We start from the raw sequence: 18515 nt of genomic DNA, 5'->3' as shown, positions 1-18515 counted from the left end.
CCAGATGTGGAAAGATCGTCGCCAATATGTCCTCAACTTCCCCGTGAGTGATCGTGAGATGAAACCGTCCGCACAATACATGAGTTGGTGCCGTACCGTTACCACCCCTAATTTATTTGTTGCATATCCGTTCTACTTGATAGACCCCCGTGTTCACAACTATATCCTACCACAACAACAACTTGAACAGGAACAACAACAATAACAACAACAACAACGACAACAACAACAACAACGAGAATAAGAACAAAAAGAACAATATCAGTACACCCAACAACAACAAAATTTGTTCCAAACTCCGTCCCGTTCCAACCGCAACAACCGCCAACAGAATCTCTTCCACACACAGTCCCAACCAAACAATCATGATGAGAGCCAACACCAGCACACAAGCCAATACCAGACCCATTCACAACCACTTGGCTTTTCAGGGTACACCAGCAGAAGGTTGTTCGGCTAGAACATTGAGGCTGGTTCGTCAAGCCTCCATCTAAGTCCTGACAATGGTCTACATGCTGAATCATCTCACCATGGTACACCCTTTGGGTTTGCAACACCGTCCACTCAATTTGGGATTTATCAAGGTAGTACAAGTGTTGCTGGGTGTTACGTTCCGGAAGTCGTATCCCAACCTACTGCCCCACCACCATTTAGCACTTTAAAGGGCTTGGGTAACCGACTTTTCGACAGTCGGTTTCTGGGAAATTATGATGGCATTGACGAATTCATTGACAGTGACCATCGGAACAGCACACTTGCAGGCCTAGCTACACAATCACAACAAGAACCACGAAGGGGTAGGGGTGGTAGGGTTGGTCCTAGGGTTCACGACAACGTCAACGATCGCACTCGACGTGTGATAACAAGACCTCCGTGCGGAACAAATGGTTATCTTGGCGGTGGAAGACATTAGGCATTTTGTTAGGTTATCATAATCAGTTGTTTTCGTTGTACCCAAACCCTAACATTAATAAAATTTGTTATTTATATTTTTTTTTATATAAACCCGTTGTTTCGATTTCTATTACCGGCAGTCAAAAAATGTGTTTCTAAATGTTAATATAAAAATTAAAAAAAAATAAAAAATACCCTAAACCTAATGCGCCATTTGGAATGGCTTAAACAAAAAAACCTAGCCTAATGCGCCATTTCATTTGGCGCAAATGCTTGTCCAATTAGGACAAGCCAAATGAAATGGCACATACACTTAATATTAACACTATTACGCCATTTCATTTGGCGCATTCACCTATCCGGTATCCCAAACCTACATACTTTGATAAATAATCTGAAAACTTGATTTTATTTTTTATTTTTTTTTTTAAACATAGTTATTTAGATTTTTTTTTTTTTAAAAAAGGAAAGTAAGATTTATATTTGACCAAGTGAACAAAATCAAAACTAAACAAAGCAGACATGGAAAACAGAACGAACGAGAAAGCTTCATCTTTAAGATGGAAAATCCTTCGTCAAGCTCTTCTCTCCAACCCCTCTCCTCCAAATCCAGGTAATTCCATTTTCACATTCATCAAATTTCGCTCCCAAAATGCTTCTATAACTTCTATTAATTCTTCTTACCGTTTTCATTTTCCGCCCCCAATTATTTGCAGACGAGCAATCTCATTTGAGTATCAAACGCATTTCAAGAAGAACCAGTCACGGATTCAACTTGATACCCTCTCATGTAGTCAATGATGAACATAGTTCAAACAAATGCAATGGTTCTTCTACCAAAGATGCTCGAGTTTGTTACACTTTGCCAATCCCTGACGCTCCTCAACTGTTTTTGAGGTGAGTTTTGTATGTTTTTGGTGTTCACTCTTTTGTTTACAGTGAAATTGCATTACAAATCATACATAGGATAAACTATTGATTGGTGATTTTCTCTCTGAATTGTTGATATTATTTAGAATAGTCAAATCTAAACTGAAAATAGGAAATGGAAAATTATTAGATATCATACTTTTGGTGAAATATATGTTTGTTATTTTCATTTCATAAAGGAACTGGTCAACAACATGAATGTGCTTGACTTCTAGGCTTTTGATGAGGAACTTTTCTCTAAGGAAAATGATGTCTAGCCTCATGTTCATGGATACATGATTATGTGATATGCAAGAAAATGCCGAGGTTGTCACTTGTCACAATACTCAGTAAGAAGGCACTGAATCCTAAGTACTTCAATTGCCGTGTTGGCCAGACTTCTATACTCTGCTTTAGTGCTAGATCTAGCTATAAGAGTTTTCTTTTTAAACCACAGGAAATCTCATTTGGTCCCAATCTGCATTCAAAAAAACCCAGAGATAGTTAGGGGTTGAGTGAGGAGCATAACCTAGGGCCGTCTCTGCATCCCTTCCCGCCCAACACTATTTGGCTTGATCTATGGATAATTAGGTTAGGTGGATAGCCCTAATGGATAGGCTCTTGTATCTCCTTGTTAGCAGTTTAAAATGAGCAGAAGTTATAGAAAATGAAAAGTGAAAGTATTTTGTGCTTTCACTTTCAGAAGTTATAGATCCAATTTTTTTCATCGCAATTTTCTTTTACAGTTTTCTAAAACAAATCTAATATTTTTCAGAATTTTGAAAATGCCAAAATATTGTTTTCAAATTTCAATGTTTCTGAAAACCGTTCTTATTTGCCTTCCATCTTCTATCTATCACAATTACTCACTACACGAGTCTTCCATCTTTAGAGAGTAAATAAGACCTAATTATGCAATCATAAACAGATATTCTGTAAATTAATTGTCTTTCCTACTACCACATCTTTCATTTAGTATCTGTAGAAGTAATTGACAATCTCATTTCATGAAAGTTTCTGGGTTGAACATTATCTATTTGTATATTTTATTTATGCAGGCAAAGGGTTGACAACCATGCTGACCTCAGTGATTTTCAGACATGTAACAAATATAACATTGACAACACTGGGCTTGTCTGTATGTTTCCTTGCCATCCTCAGAACTCATAACTGCATCTTAGCTTTTTTCTTTTCTCTTCTGAGCTTACAGAGACTGATAGTATTTTCACAAAATATTCTCATCATTTTTTACTCAAACAGTGGTGTAAGTTCATGCTATTCTATTGTCAGTGTAGAGTAGAGTAGTTGCACAGTTCACAATAAAGTGACACATAGGCTATAAGGTTGTTGTCTAAGTTTTTATTCTATATTGAAGGGGAGTCTTTCTTTAGGACTTGGAACAATTAGATTTGTTGTGCAGTACATGCTACGATTTTCTGTATTAGGTTGGAGTGTAACCCCCCGAGTTTTTAAGGACTTTCTGTCTTAATTTCTGTTTTGGCATAATATTAGGCAATTGGCTTCTTTGTTGCGTAAATCACATGGTTTTTTTAAGGGTTTCCCTTGTAAATATCCAGTGAGATTTGGATGCCTTTGCTCCGTTGATTTTTCTGTTGTTATTTTTTATTTCTTCATTTTTTTTTGGGTTATGGAGGCTCCTTTTAATTACTTGTCACTTGCTGATTGAAGCTCAATGGGCCTGGAGTTTTGGTACCAATTGATAAAAGCCATAAAATATTAGAGAACACAAATAAAACACTTTTTATTAGACAAAACAAGGCTTATATCAAAAGTAATATAAAACTTTGGTCCGTCTAGGAAATACAAAAATGCAAAAATAAATACAAAGGAAGAAGATAACAGAAACTTTAGGCAGTTTGAGAGAGTCTAATCTCTTCCAAAAGTCCCACCATATTCCCTCCTAACCTACCATCTCTTTATATATTTTTCTTAAGACCCCTTTCATGCTGCATGCATCTTATTCTTGCCCTACTACTCTCATCTTCTAGCTCAGTAGTTAGTTATCCTAGGAAATAGAAATCTCCTTTTATTTCTCTCGGTTGTGATTCCCTAAGCAACAAATATGCAACTGTGCACCATTTAGACTCTAATAATTAAGGTAAAATCTTTTGAGTTTAACTTAAATACCTACAAAGACTAGAAGAATACCCTTTATAGGGTTAAGAGTAACCTTGAAGGGCACATTTGAGAGACTGGATAGATAATTTATCTAAACTAGGGGCAGGTTTATGGACAAAACAAGTATACACAGGCGCAGGTGTAAAGGAGCAAAGCCTGATGAGGAATAAAACATAATAGGTGTACTTGGTTATCAAGAATAAATGATGTTTATTGCATTTAGTAGCCCCATTTTGTCGAGGGGTGTGAAATGGACACATGATGTTTGGTGAAGAAGGGCATGAGATGCCGCAGCATAAAGCTTTAACATTACCAACATAAAGTATTATTATCAATGCATATGGTATGCATGACAACACCTAACTTTGGTTTCTATCTCATGGTAAAATTGCTGGAAAATGGAAAATAACCCAGACCTATTTTCATAAATAATAACTATGTACAATTTGATTCATCATCATTTAATGTAAAAATGTATCTGAACTCCATATGACTAGGAACCCATACATCAATAGGGAGAAAGGAGACAGAGTTCCACTATGGACTTGATTAGGAAACAAACTATGCGTGTTTCTTGAATTAACACAGCTCACAAGATGGAGTAGGAATCTTGGTCAAGGTTCGCACTAATTGTTGTAACTTTGTCAGGATAGGATTTTGCCCAATTCAGCATGTATTAGAAGAAGGGGGTATCTATGGCATTGCCAATGCCAAGGGAGTGGTGAGTTGGTCGAGGTCGTTAAACTCACATCTAATGCCAATCATCTAACCTGAACTTTGATCACTTGAGAAAATAAATCTCTAGTACAAGATATGAAACAATCAAGAGAGCAGTTTAAGATAAATTATTTGGAAAACTTGGAACAAATCATACATAATTAACCGACTGAGAAAGGAGAGGATGGGTGGTACCAACTCGCTTGGATTTTTTTTTGGGAATCATTAGCTAAGTAGCCATGTGAAATTATCTCAGGGATTTATTTCTACAGATGTGATCAACGGCACTAGAACCAGAACCCAAGTACCAAGAGATGATGATTAGAAATACAAGCAAACAAATTACCGTTGCGTACAATAGAGGCACTGGAGCCTAAACAGATACTCTACAAAGTACAGACCATTTCAAAATATCATCATAGCCACTAGTTGTTGTAGGATTAGTTTATGTAATGGGAGGTTTTCGAAAGTCATTGCCCATGGTCGCAATGGGCAATGCAAAATGCACTGAAGCATACATCAAACAGCTGGAATAAGTAGGCGTAGCTTGGACGTTGTCTCACAATGCAGTACACTAAGTAAGCCAAAGGGAGATGATCCATGTAGAGGAGTTCAGGTCAACCAATGTTCAGCTAGTGGCTGCCTGAACAGAGCAGACAAACATGGCTGAAAGTGGCTGTGCAAAAGTTAAAACTGCAATACTGTTTGTCACATGTAGGTGCATCTAACGGGGATGTTGCTGGCCAGAAAAGTCGATGGACAGTATCAGATGGTGGCCAGAGAACAGTCTAATAGTGGTTAGAGCGGTTTTTTGGGTTGCTGGAATGAGGATACTTAGTGTACACTGCGATTCATGGATCAAAGTTGGCTCTTATTGGGCTCTAGATATCATGTTTAGTAAGAAAGACACATGATGAAATATGTGTTTTTACACAAAAAAGCTTGTCCCACGTGCTAGAAAGATTAACATCATCCTATTTACTATATTTATATGATTATATGATATTGTGTAACCATAATAACTCTATTTGCATTATTTTAACTGTGAATTATTTCTAACTGACCCAAATTTCTGTAGTAATTATGTAGATAAGGTTATTCGTTAAGAACATGTTTTAGAGCTTATTTTATGGCTAATCGAATAAGATTTATCTGCTATTGAGGTTTTTTTTAATTCACTAGAAGGAGCATTAAGTTTTTTGCCCAAATATTCTGATATAAAATAATAAATAAATAATTTTTTAAGTTGTTTAAATTTAAGCTGTATTTAGAAGAAAATGAATTAGATGCCAGTTGGTTATACATTTTGGATGAATAAACATAGGTGATTCTATCACTTGCAGTTTTCAAAGTTTGTGCTTTTAAATTCATGATGTCCTCTACAGGTAATTGGCCATCAGAAGATGTTCTTGCTCATTATTGCTTGTCACATAGAGATAAATTCAGGTTTGAGAATCTATATTTTTTCTTTCATGAAGATTTATTCAGCTTTTAATAACTATTGTTATATTGTTATATTTTACCTCATTTGTTCTGTGTATTGCTAGCATCATTTTGACTGTTATTTTTCTGTGACCTCAGACTGGTATGATTTCTTTTAGGTCTAAAAAGGTTATTGAGCTTGGTTCTGGCTATGGTTTGGCTGGATTTGTTATTGCCGCTGTTACTGAGGCATCAGAGGTTGTAATCTCAGATGGAAATCCACTAGTAGTTGATTGTATCCTTTTGCTATAGTTATTGATGACAATATTTCTTAATTTCTAATGTGTAAAATGATTTTACTAAAAACCTATTCACCTCTTTGACCGGAAAAAAAAACCTTATCACCTCTTTATCCGGAAAAAAAAACCTAATAACCTATTTAACCAGTATTTACAGCGCATGTTAGTAAGCCTTATATGTGTAACATCTAATTATATGATACCTAGTGATGCCATCATTAGCTAACATGTTTGTCCCTAAGCCTTATTTGAACTCATTTGTGAGTGTTTATTCATTGCTGGGTGATGTCATGCTGTCAACAGGATAGATATACTGATTAGTTGTAGATGAACACTGAGACTTTTGAACATTCTATCAGAGCATGGTAGTTTATCTATCAGATGAGTTTGATGGCATTTTTGTGATATCTTGTGTCCTTTATAGACATGTATGTCCTACTTTTGAGAATAGAGAAGTAATTGTCCAAGTGTTGGCATTTACTCTTCCTCTCAACTTCAGTTGTTTTAGTTTTACTTATGGAAAGGAAAATACCACTCAAAAACTAAAATTAGTTATTACAAAAGAAAATTGTTGTCGTTTGATCTTGTCTCATGCATGTATGTGTGCGCGTGCCCTGATTGACAGATTGGTTTTGTGTAATTCTAGCCTTGACTGTCCATACATAATTGTATAATTAGGATCATGTCAACTCATGAGAGTGTGTTCTCAGTTTATACATCCTACCTATATAGTAACATTTAAAAGAAACCAGGTATGGTTGCAAGTAGTGAAAACTCTTAAGCAAAAGTATCAGCAACTGTCGCTTGTTTTACATTGCTTCTGCATTGAATACTGTTGTATATATCTGGCATTTCTCATTTTGTAGTATAATTTAGCGGGGGAGATTTCTCTTCCCAATATAATAAACACAATTTCTAGGTTTTTTATTTTAAAGTTATGCATGAATGTTATCCCTTTTGAGAATATGCTTCATTAAATATTTTCTTGTCAAATGGTCTGCTCTTCCATGACAAACAGATACTCAGCGTAATATTGAAGCTAATTCTGGAGCATTTGGGAATACAATTGTGAAGTCAATGATGCTTCATTGGAATCAGGAAGATATTTCTAGTGTTGCAGACAATTTTGATATCATTGTTGCAAGTGATTGGTAAGACCTTAAGATCTTTACTTAAATTTCCAATTTTCAACTGTTGTATATGTTTGCATACTTGGCCTTAGTTGAAGATCTTATTTACAACTCTAGTGACATAGCTGTATGTATGCCTGTAACTTCTTAATGGAAAATGTTATTTCATGCCAATAACATTTTCTATTCATTATTTTGATAAATTTAAGAGTCAAATGGTTAAGCATGTGGTGATAATCACTGAGCATTAAATATGTGGAATTTTTTTTTCTATGAACAAAATTTGCATTCATGTTATGGTTGGGCGATTAAGCATCAATACGAAAATATGGATGAGGATGTTGTGTTGGATGTGTGGTAAGACTAGAAGAGATAAGATTAGAAATAACAACGTTAGAGAAAGTGCTGCGATAACACTTATAATAGAAAAGATGTTGGAAAATAGACTTAGCCGGTTTGAGCATGTAGAGAAAAGACCTGTAGATTCTGTTATATGGAGAGTAGATCAGATGACCTAGAAAAACTATAAGAGAAACTATTAAGAAAGATCTTGAGAATAACAAATTAGATAGAAACATGATTTTGAATCAAACATTATGGCGTAATTTTATCATGTAGCCAATCCCACTTTGTGGAATACGGCTTGGTTGTTGTAGTTATTGTTGTGGGCATCTTCACATAACAAAATTTATTTGCAAGTGGTGATAAGGTAAACTTATATTATGTAGCAGATTATCAAGCATGTAGCTTGACTTGCCTTTTGTTTTGGTCTTTATGCTATTCTCATTTTTATATTAAGACATTGAATGGCTATTTTGACAGCACTTTCTTTAAGGACTTCCACAGAGATCTTGCTCGAATTGTCAAGCACTTGTTATCAAAAACAAAATCTTCTGAGGCTATATTTTTAAGTCCAAAAAGAGGCAACTCATTGGACCTGTTCTTGGAGGTGGCTAAAGAAAATGGCCTGCATATCAGTGTAACAGAGAACTACGACAAAGAAGTTTGGAAACGTCATGAGAGGTTCATGAATGGTGCAGATAAGGATTCTTGGCCTAGTTATGAGACAGGTCACTGCTATCCACTCTTAATCAGAATCACCCTTTGAACTTTCTTCTATACATTCTGCCTGGGGTTTCCTTTCATTGTTGGTTGACTGTTCAAGAAAAGTAAAAATCTATTCCTCCATCGAGGAAATGTCTAGTGCAGACACTTACCTATTGCACGCGTATGTAATTTTTTGTTGGGGTCACATCTTCAATAGACAGTATTATTTTCATTCACAAAGACTCAAATGAACATGAAGCGGATGTGACGATTCACGTCAAAAGTGAAGATTATAATATCTGTCCCAAAAGTACATGAGATTATTCAAAACCTTTTTTTTAGCCCACTAGGTCTTTATAACCCAAAAGAAAGAAGGAAAAAAAGAAAAAGCAATCAATAGTTCTTCATGTGCTATAAAATATTATTGACAGTGATTAAAATGCTTGCACAAGTGTGTCTTGATTATGATTAAAAAATGCCAGATTAGATGAATTCATGTATTGATTGGTTGTGGTTTTATTATTGTGACGGTTTCATGCGCTGGCTAATTGTTTCTGCTCTGCAACTTTTGACAGAAAAAAGTTTCCCTTATCTTCGTTTAAGCATCATAGTTACAAGTATAAAGCTTTGAGATAAGCAGTCCATTGAGTAAACAAAGCAACTCCACCATTGGGATGACGCTGTACTCTGTCAAAAGATAGCATTTGGTTCTATTAAACTACCAAGTTGAACATTGATGCTTTTTTTCTTGTATCTAATAGTAACAGTAATGAGATGTGCTTTGTCTTTGGCTCTTTGCAATGATATTATGTACGGACATGACTTAGGATTCTTAGCTGTTAAGGAAACAACTATTAGTATTAATTTCCATATAATGTTTTGTTGACTGGATTTGTCTGAAATTTGTACTTCTGTCAAATTTATTTCTTTTTTATGAAAAAGATGGTCTAGTAGTGTCTCATAGAAAAGGGCGAGGGTCCAGAGATAAGCCTTCGATAGTTATGTTTGGTTATAATAGGATGAGAGTTGCTCATGCAATTCTGTAAATGCACATTCGTCAAGTTCGAAAGTTATCCTTTAAATGCATTCTAAAGTTTTTTTTTTTCATCTGAAAGTTGTCTTTCAAATGCACCCTAAAGATTTTTGCAATAAATTCTATTGATTTTGCTAATATTTAACATTTTCTATGGACATACTTGTGGTATTTTTTGCGGGTAACAGTATAATTAGTTTAAAATATGAAACAAAGTGTGTTCGGAAGTTAACTTATATAGACATCAAGATTTTTAGGGAATTTCCAACTGATTTTACTTTGCAATTTCCTACGAGATGTTACTTTGCAGCAAATTTTACAAAAACGTGTAAAGTTTACCATTTCATGTGGATATACATCCGGTTTTTCCCCAGGCAATAGTATCTAAGTGTTAATTTCCAAACAAATCCTTTTAATAATTCTTTTAAGTGAAACTATGTGAGCAAAATGGTAAAGGTGTGTCTAGCAGTCGGATAAGGGCATTTTTGAATATTTAGAGTTTAGGAAAAATACTTAGGGTATGTTTGGATTGACGACATATAATGGAATGAAGTAGAATAAAATGAAATAAGTATATTTCATCGTTTGAATTGATTAAAAATGTATAGAATGAAGGAGTATCGGACGAAATGCATTTCATCCTATTCCATTATTTTTTTAATCATTTTTTGTATCCTCTAATTTAGACGGAATAACAAAATTTTTCTATTCCATCATGAAGTATCCAAACAATAGAATAACATATTAATTCCATTTTACTCAATTCTATTCCGCTCCAATCTATTTTGCTCCATTCTGCCTCGTTCTTTTTATTGTATCCAAACATAACCTTAAGGTGTAACGAACAACCACCTAATAGTATATCCTTGGTGCCAAATAAAAACTTTTCAAATTAATGAAAGAGTTTTTTTGTTAAAGCTGTCAATTTATGAGACTTTTATAAATTGGGGCTTGATTTTAGAGACTCCAAAATTTAGGGGAATATTCTTGAAGTGTTATTCCACATAATTATGAAAAATCCACAATGCATTTTCGGACACAAATATTTTAGCCATTTTTCAGATTAAATTGAAGAGACACTCATTTTCCGTTAAAATTTAATTTCGAGATGTATTTACGAATGTGTAAAAAGTGTGTTCGAAAATGCATCTTCATAAAAATCATTTGAGCTATGCGACAATGTTACCTCTTCCTCCGTACTTTATTTGGGGATTTTCGAAGATGCATCTCCGAAAGAAATCACCCTTGCACTTAACACGCTTCCAACGCTTTTTAAAGGACTTTAAAGAACATTTCGGAGATGTATTTTCGAATACACCCAAGTAAAGTACGAAGATGCATCTTCGGACCATATTTTGTTTAAAATAGGATGGATCTCAGAATAACACAGTTTGGTGTGATTTTGGTGCGTCCGGAAATGTATCTCCGAAGACTTTAAGAATAATTTTAACTTTTCAAGAGTGTGATTTGCACATATAAGAGTGGAACGAAAAATCTCCAAAATTTATAACTTAGAATTTGGAGATTGTTCAATACAATCCATATATTACCGACTCACCCTAGGAAAAATTCGAACATACTCTTAGAATCTGGATTTTAGAGTGTGTTTGGATGAGGTAATTGAAAATTTTAAAGGAATTTAAAATTTAAAGCAATTCAAATGATTCAATTAAAATCTATTTATTTTTAAATTATTTTGTTTGGATGGAGTATTAAGATAATCCATTCTTAGATTTTTAGGGTCATGTTTTTGTAAAATTAAAAATTTTTGGACCAAATAAAAAAATTGAAAAGTAGGGATCAATTTGCAATTTTTAAAAATTTGAAGGACCAAATTGTAAATTTTAAAAAATTTTAAAGACGAATTTACAATTTTTTGGGATCAATTTTATAATTTTGGAAAATATGAGGACCAATTTACAAAATTTGAAGAAATAATAGTAACAAATACATTTTATGAAATATGAGAGGAATTTCAAATTCTTTAGTTTTTGGAGTCATTTCAAAATGATTAAATTTAATTTAGATAAAATACTCCATAAATTTCCATCATTTTAACAATTCTTTATTTTTGTATCCAAACAACAAATTTTGTACAAATCATTTTAAATTCTCTCAAAATATTACATTACCTCATTAAAATGTTTCGTCAAAACACACTCTTAGAATGCGGACGCACCAAAACACAATAGTTTTAATCTTAGAATCACACTGATCGTACCTGATTAGAAGAATAGTCAAGGCAGCGGAATCTGGCTTGGAGAGCAAGATGGGGGGGGTACCTGCAAGGTTCTCCGATGCTTAAGTTAGTAGCTATCAGAGAATGAGGGTTGAGAGTGAAGAATGGAATACCTGACCCTCTAGTGAAAGAGGGTATTTATAGCCCCCAGCACTGGGCCAAGGTTCCCTAATTGGGCCAAATCCAATTGGAGGCCCACGTGCTAGGGAATTGCCAGAACGTCTCGTGCTAGGGCTGAGTCAGCGGGAGACTCACGTTCTGGATGAGCATGGCGTAGGGTTCGGAGATGGTTGACCGAATCCTTCGCTGAAGCGTGACGCGTGGTCTTCGCGCGTGGATAACTCTTGACGGTTACCCAGTAAATGGGCCCAAATGATTTGGGCCTGCTCGGCTGGTGAGAAGAGCTGGGCCTGCTCGGCCCAGTCCAGAACAGGAGCCCTCCAAGTCCTTAGTCTTGTAAGGGTGATGACTCCAGCCAGGAGGTTAGCCGAGTGAGAGCACGAGCAATGGGTTTCAATGGTGGACTCCTCGCATGCTTAGGTCGACGGGGAGAGGAGTTGCTGCCGGTCATAAGACCGAATGGTGGTCGGCCGGTGCCCATGGGAACCGGGGAGGCGGGTGTCCCTTGGTTTCCACTTGACACGTTTCGGTTACCGTTTGTCAGCGTGATTGACAGGTGGCAGCTGTGGAGATTGCCATTATTGCTGCGCCGTTTTTAGGCATGAAAGCTGACTGTGCCCTTTGGGTATCCCAAGCTGTTTCAGGACACGTGGCCTCTTTTCGTGGATGGAGCCGCCTTGGGGTGTAGGCAATGATGGCGCCTCCTAGGCTGCCTAGGACATCATGACACCCTTTGGCCCTCTTTTCCTATATAAGGAGTGAGGAGCTCACTCATTTGTCACTTAACATTTTTCAAACCTTCAAGATCGTTCACTGCTCTCCTCTTCGTCTCGTACATCTCTTCTCCGCTCCTTCAAGTAAGTTTCTCGTCTTCTTCTTGCTTTTCTTTAAGTTTTATTTTTTTAGCCTTGAGCGGCGGGCAGGATTGATGAATGTATCGAGCAAGGTTTACGAGTTCGTCGAGTAGTTCTAGGGGATCGTTACTATTCCCATGCGTTTGCCGAGTGAGACTTGAGTGAGCGGGGTATGAATAGTTGAATGAGACGTCTAGGCTTTAGGATCAATCAAGAATAGTTTGAATGCGACGAGCAAAGGAGGTTGCATGCCTCAGTTAGGGTATGAGTTTGTCGGAGAGCTAGATGCACTCACCGTCCATCGCTGCACCTAGTGACTTTATTCTGTGGGTGCTTCTAATTTAGTTCGTCGGTATTCGATGAGAGGCGGAATTCTTTCCTCGTCTCTTTTCCTCGCCCTTTCACTTGACTTGCGGTGGAAGGGTGGATTTGACCAGTCGAATTCACTGTTTCCTCTGCTTTTCAGGTAAATGGCCGACGAGAACAAAGACGATGTCGTCTTCGACATATCAGACGGGGATGAAGCTGTTGGTTGCTCGCAGGACGATGGCATTCCCGTCATCGAGACTTCCCCGAGGAAACTTGAGGAATGGGTGGCCGTTGCTCCGAGGACTATTGCGTCACGTTTCTCGACGCGTCCTAAGGAAGCCTTTAATGTCATCGAGGACCTTGACCAGGACGAGGAGCCTTCTTGGGGCGCCTTTGTGCCTAAATCTCATCAGAGGATCTGCTCGCAATTCCCTGGTCCTCGTTTCGCAATGTATGAGTTCGTCTTCAAGGAGGCTGGTCTCCGGCTTCCCTTCACTCATTTGCAACGGAGTATCTTCAGTTGGTTGCGCTTGTGCCCGTCTCAGCTTCATCCCAACGCTTTCGCGTTCCTAAGAGCCTTCGAAGTTGTATGTGGGTTCTTGGAGGTCGAAGCGACTCTGCCTCTTTTCTTCAGAGTGTTTCATTTGCAAAGGTTGCGCGATCCGGACGGCAAGTGGATTTGGGTGTCCTTTAAGCAGCCGAAGAAGCTGTTCGCCATTTATCAGGACTCTATCAAGCATTTCAAGAGTCGGTATTTTATGATCAAGCCGCTCACTCCTGAGGCCGAGAACCATTTGTTCGAGGAACGCGAGTATATTGAGGACGGGGTGAAGAGAGTGGGCCCATCTGCTCGGTTCCCGTTGGAGTGGCAGCCTGACCACTTCGAGCGTGGGACCGACTATTACATCTTCCGGGATGAGGATCTCAATGAGCGCGATACGGGGGGGGGGGGGTATCAGCGGCTCGCTTCTTTCGTGGACGGGTTTAGACCGGCAGTATGTACATATCCCAACGGGGATCCCTTATTCGAGGAAGATGGAGGTCCTATGCTGGAGCCTCGGTATATCAACACAAAAGCTGTCCTCGAGTGTGGGAGTTACGGGGATGCGATAATTTTGTTAGGTGAGATAGCTATTTCTTGTTCGAACAATATCCCTTTGGTTCTAACTCTTTAATTTGCAGGAAAAGTGGCCGACCTGCATGACAAGGTTGTGAAGATGAGGGCAAAGAACAAGGCGGCCGTCAAGCTGACCGTGAAGCGAACGCGGGTCGAGGAGGTCAAGGCGGCTGCTGCGGGCGCGCCTGATGGTGGCTCCCCTTCGTCGATTGGGACGACTTCGGGAGGTTCTCCGGCCGGGAAAAAACAAAAGAACGAGGGGACCCCCGAACTTCGCCCCCTTATCAACGACAACCCTTCTGAGGATGACATAATGCTGCCCTCATGTACTCTGCACAGGGGGATCTTCTCGAAGAGAAATGTGCTGCTGGAGCGCGAGGAGGTGAGGCATATAGTCAGGCGGGATCGGGTGGCCCGGGATAAGGACTTGTCCGAGGATCTTGAAGGGATGATGAGGGTGGCCGCCCTGGCCTTGGCCCTCAATGCCCAAAGGGTCTGTCCTCAGAAGGACTATGATGCTCTGCAGACCAAATATGATGAGCTGGAGCACGAGTTTGAACATTACAAGGATAAGTATGAGGTTCAGAGCGGCATTGTTGAAGACCTCTGTAAAGAGCAGGACAAGGTCAGGACTTTGGAGGCCGAGGGAAAAAGGCTCCGTGAGCGAATTGCTGAGTTAGAGAGGTCTCATCTCCCTACTGCCGAGGAAGATGAAGACGAGAAAACCTTGGTGACCCGCTCCCAGCTTCTGGGCAAGGTGAGGGAGCTGGAGGTCGACTGTGTTGCTACCCTGGGGGTTGGATTTAAAGCCGCGGTGGATCAGCTGAAAGTCCTCAATCCGCGCTTGCTGACGAAGGGCATCGGTCCGTACAATAAGGTTGTGGACGGGAAGATTGAGTCAAATCCGGAGTTCGAAGACTGGGAAGATGAGCAGGAGCCCCAGGGTGAGGACAACGGTGCCGAGGAGGAGGATGGCGACGTCTGACCAGTTTCTTTTTGATAGTGGCCTGCGTGCCAATGTTTTGTGGCCGGCGTGCCAATGTTTTGTGGCCTGCGTGCCAAAGTAAAGTTAGTTGGGCGATGCCCGGATAATTTTTTGTAATATTTGGATATCTCCGGCCAGTTTGGTCGGTTTTTAATACTATTCTACGTTTTATGCTCCAATGTTTATTTGTGCTTATCTGATGTTTATTGTCAAATATTTATGTTTGTGCTCGGCCGAGGTTTATAGCCCGGGCGTGTAGGGAACGGTCCGGGTGCGCAGAGTAGGTGTGCGCTATAAGCGAGCTCGAGGCCGGAGTCGGGGCCACGTGCTCGCGGCGTGAACGATCCCATCGCGAGCTGGGGTTCTGCCGTGCAGGTACTTCCGCGGAGGGTCTGTGTGTAAGGCCCGCCACGTAGTCGGCTTCGCCTCCTGATAGGGGGTATCCGACCGATGCTGTCGTGGAGCATACGCGCTTGTACCATGGCGCGAGTCCTTGCCCAGCCTTTCCTCGTGTTCGCGACGAGCGGCCGGGTAGCGTTAGGTTGTTTCTAACTGTAATAGCGTCTGAGTTTTTCAGCGTTCCAAGGTCGAGCAAGTTTTTCGCCGAGAAGGTTCTCGAGGTAATACGCACCGTTTTCGGTTTTATCGTAAACTCGGTACGGGCCTTCCCAGTTCGGGGCTAGTTTGCCCTCGCGCGAATCTTTCATGTTTCTGCGGAGAACTAAGTCTCCGATTTCGAATCCGCGTTTGATAACTTTAGTGCTATGGCGTAAGGCTATCTGTTGTTTCAATTTCGCTTCTCGGAGGGAAGATCCTGTTCGGATTTCCTCGACCATGTCGAGCTTTTCCCTCATAGCTTCGTCATTGAGTTCCTCCTCGAGAGGTGACTCGGTCCGACGAGAGGGTTCTCGGATCTCCACGGGGATCACGGCTTCGGTGCCATAGGTTAACTTGAACGGTGTTTCGCCTGTGCTCGAATGTGGGGTCGTCCTGTATGCCCAAAGGACGCTGTGTAGCTCTTCGACCCAAGCCTTTTTCGCCTCGCCTAACCTTCTCCTTAGTCCACGGAGAATGACCCGGTTGGCGGCTTCAGCTTGTCCGTTCGTTTGAGGGTGCTCGACCGAAGTGAAGTGCTGTTTCGTCCCGAGTTTGATTACAAACTCCTGGAATTTTCTGTCCGTGAACTGGGTGCCGTTATCGGTTATGATCGCCTGTGGCACCCCGAACCGAGCGAGTATGTTCCGCTTATAAAAGCGGAGTACGTTTTGGGACGTGATTTTAGCGAGCGCTTCAACTTCTATCCATTTCGTGAAGTAATCCACAGCGACCACTAGGTATTTATTCTGGTAAGACCCGACCGGGAAAGGTCCGAGGAGGTCCATTCCCCAGGTGGAGAAAGGCCAAGGCGAGGAGAGAGATTTGAGCTCGCTCGGGGGAGCCTGATGCATGTCGGCATGACGCTGATATTTGTCGCATTTTTGGACGTATTCTTTGGCGTCTTGCTGCATGGTCGGCCAATAGTAGCCGGCTCTGAGGGCTTTCCTCGCTAGTGATCGTCCGCCGAGGTGTTGGCCGTTGATTCCTTCGTGAAGCTCTTGGAGTACCTCAAGTGCTTGCGAGGCGTCGATGCATTTAAGGAGAGGGATGGAGAAGCCTCGTCGGTATAGTTTGTTTTCGATGATAGTGTACGAACAGGCTCGTCTTTTAATCGTTGAAGCTTCCTTCGCGTCAGCGGGAAGTTCGTCTTTCGTGAGGAAGTTATATACTGGGGTCATCCAGCAATGGTCGTCCCCGATAGCGAATATTTGTAGAGCTCGCGCGTTTTATCCTATGCTTGGTTTGGGTAGGATTTCCTGGATAACCGACTTGTTTCCCCCTTTCTTTCTTGTGCTCGCAAGTTTGGATAATATGTCGGCACGCGAGTTGTGTTCTCGGGGGATATGCTCGACTTCTGCTTTGACGAATTTTTTCATCTTATCCTTGACGAGCGTGAGGTACTCGGCGAGTACGTCGTTTTTGGCTTGGTAATCGCCGCTGATGTGGGACGCGACGAGTTAGGAGTCTGTGTAGATCTTGACCTCCCGTGCGCCCACATCCTCGGCAAGTCTCAGGCCTGCAAGGAGGGCTTCGTACTCGGCCTGGTTGTTCGACGTGTTGAAAGATAGGACTAAAGATACTTCGATGATGAGTCCTTCGTCGTTTTCTAAGATAATGCCTGCCCCGCTTCCCGAACTGCTTGAGGCGCCATCTACGTAGATGGTCCATTTGTTCTTGGTCGGGTCTGGGGAGTCGGTGATCGAGGTCATCTTGTTACAAAGTCTGCTAACGCCTGAGCTTTCAATGCCCTCCTGATTTCGTATTGTACGTCGAACTCCGAAAGCTCGAGGGACCATCTCAGCATTCTGCTGGCCATGTCTGGTCGGCTGAGGAGTTGCTTGATGGGTTGATCTGTTCGAACGAAGATGGTGTGGGCGAGGAAATAGTATCGCAGCCTTCTGGCCGCTATCACTAGGGCCATGGCGACTTTCTCGATCTGTTGGTATCGCACCTCGGGTCCTTGTAGGGCTTTGCTGGTGAAATATACGGGTTTTTGCCCGTCTTCGGTTTCTCGGATTAAAGCCGCGCTGACTGCTTCGTTTGAAACGGCTAAGTAAAGGTACAGAGGCTCGTTGTCATCGGGTCGAGAAAGGACGGGCGGTTTGGAGAGCACTTGCTTGATATGTGAAAGTGCTTGCTCGCATTCCTCGGACCATTCAAAGGCCGCTTCTTTGCGTAGCAGTTTAAAGAAAGGGAGGGCGTGTTGGGCGGATTTCGCGACGAAACGTGATAGTGCGGTCAGCATCCCGTTTAGGACTTGGATGGATTTTTTATTGTTAGGAGTGGGGAGTTCAGAGAATGCTCGGCATTTATCCGGGTTGGCCTCTATTCCCCGTTCGGTCAAATAGAAACCGAGGAATTTGCCTGCTCGGACGCCGAAGGTGCATTTCTCCGGGTAGAAGCGCATCTTGCAGGACCTGGCCCGCTCAAATACCCGCTCGAGATGGGAGGTGTGGTCGGTGTCTTCTCGAGATTTGACGATCATATCGTCCATGTACACCTCGAGAGTATCGCCAATCTCTCCTCGGAACACTTTATTCATCATCCGTTGATACGTGGACCCAACGTTTTTGAGGCCGAAGGGCATTACGTTGTAGTAATAGTTGCCCGACTCGGTCATAAACGACGTGCACTGTTTGTCGCTCCTCGCCATGGGGATCTGGTTGTAACCTGAATAAGCATCCATAAAAGACAATAGTTTATA

The 18515-nt window shown here is 40.7% G+C and overlaps 1 protein-coding gene across 1 annotated transcript; it reads left to right on the top strand.

The window, feature by feature from the left end:
* Positions 1-1370: 1370 nt before the first annotated feature.
* On the top strand, positions 1371-9443 carry LOC131640773 (calmodulin-lysine N-methyltransferase). The gene is made up of 7 exons (XM_058911158.1): positions 1371-1507; positions 1611-1791; positions 2862-2941; positions 6045-6105; positions 6261-6376; positions 7399-7531; positions 8333-9443. Exons 1-7 carry the CDS (start codon positions 1417-1419, stop codon positions 8616-8618), a joined length of 948 nt encoding a protein of 315 aa, XP_058767141.1. The 5' UTR covers positions 1371-1416; the 3' UTR covers positions 8619-9443.
* Positions 9444-18515: the final 9072 nt, after the last annotated feature.

Source organism: Vicia villosa, linkage group LG1, assembly GCF_029867415.1.
Source record: "Vicia villosa cultivar HV-30 ecotype Madison, WI linkage group LG1, Vvil1.0, whole genome shotgun sequence".
Taxonomy (NCBI): Eukaryota; Viridiplantae; Streptophyta; class Magnoliopsida; order Fabales; family Fabaceae; genus Vicia; species Vicia villosa.
Note: the sequence above shows the minus strand (reverse complement) of the source record. Positions and strands in the feature narration are given on the sequence as shown.

What these genes read in the sequence shown, in the direction of transcription:
- LOC131640773 (XM_058911158.1), top strand. Translation starts at nt 1,417, where the DNA reads ATGGAAAACAGAACGAACGAGAAAGCTTCATCTTTAAGATGGAAAATC. An exon ending in TCACATAGAGATAAATTCAG is followed by an intron (nt 6,106 to 6,260) that starts GTTTGAGAATCT and finishes GATTTCTTTTAG; the next exon opens with GTCTAAAAAGGTTATTGAGC. An exon ending in ATCATTGTTGCAAGTGATTG is followed by an intron (nt 7,532 to 8,332) that starts GTAAGACCTTAA and finishes CTATTTTGACAG; the next exon opens with CACTTTCTTTAAGGACTTCC.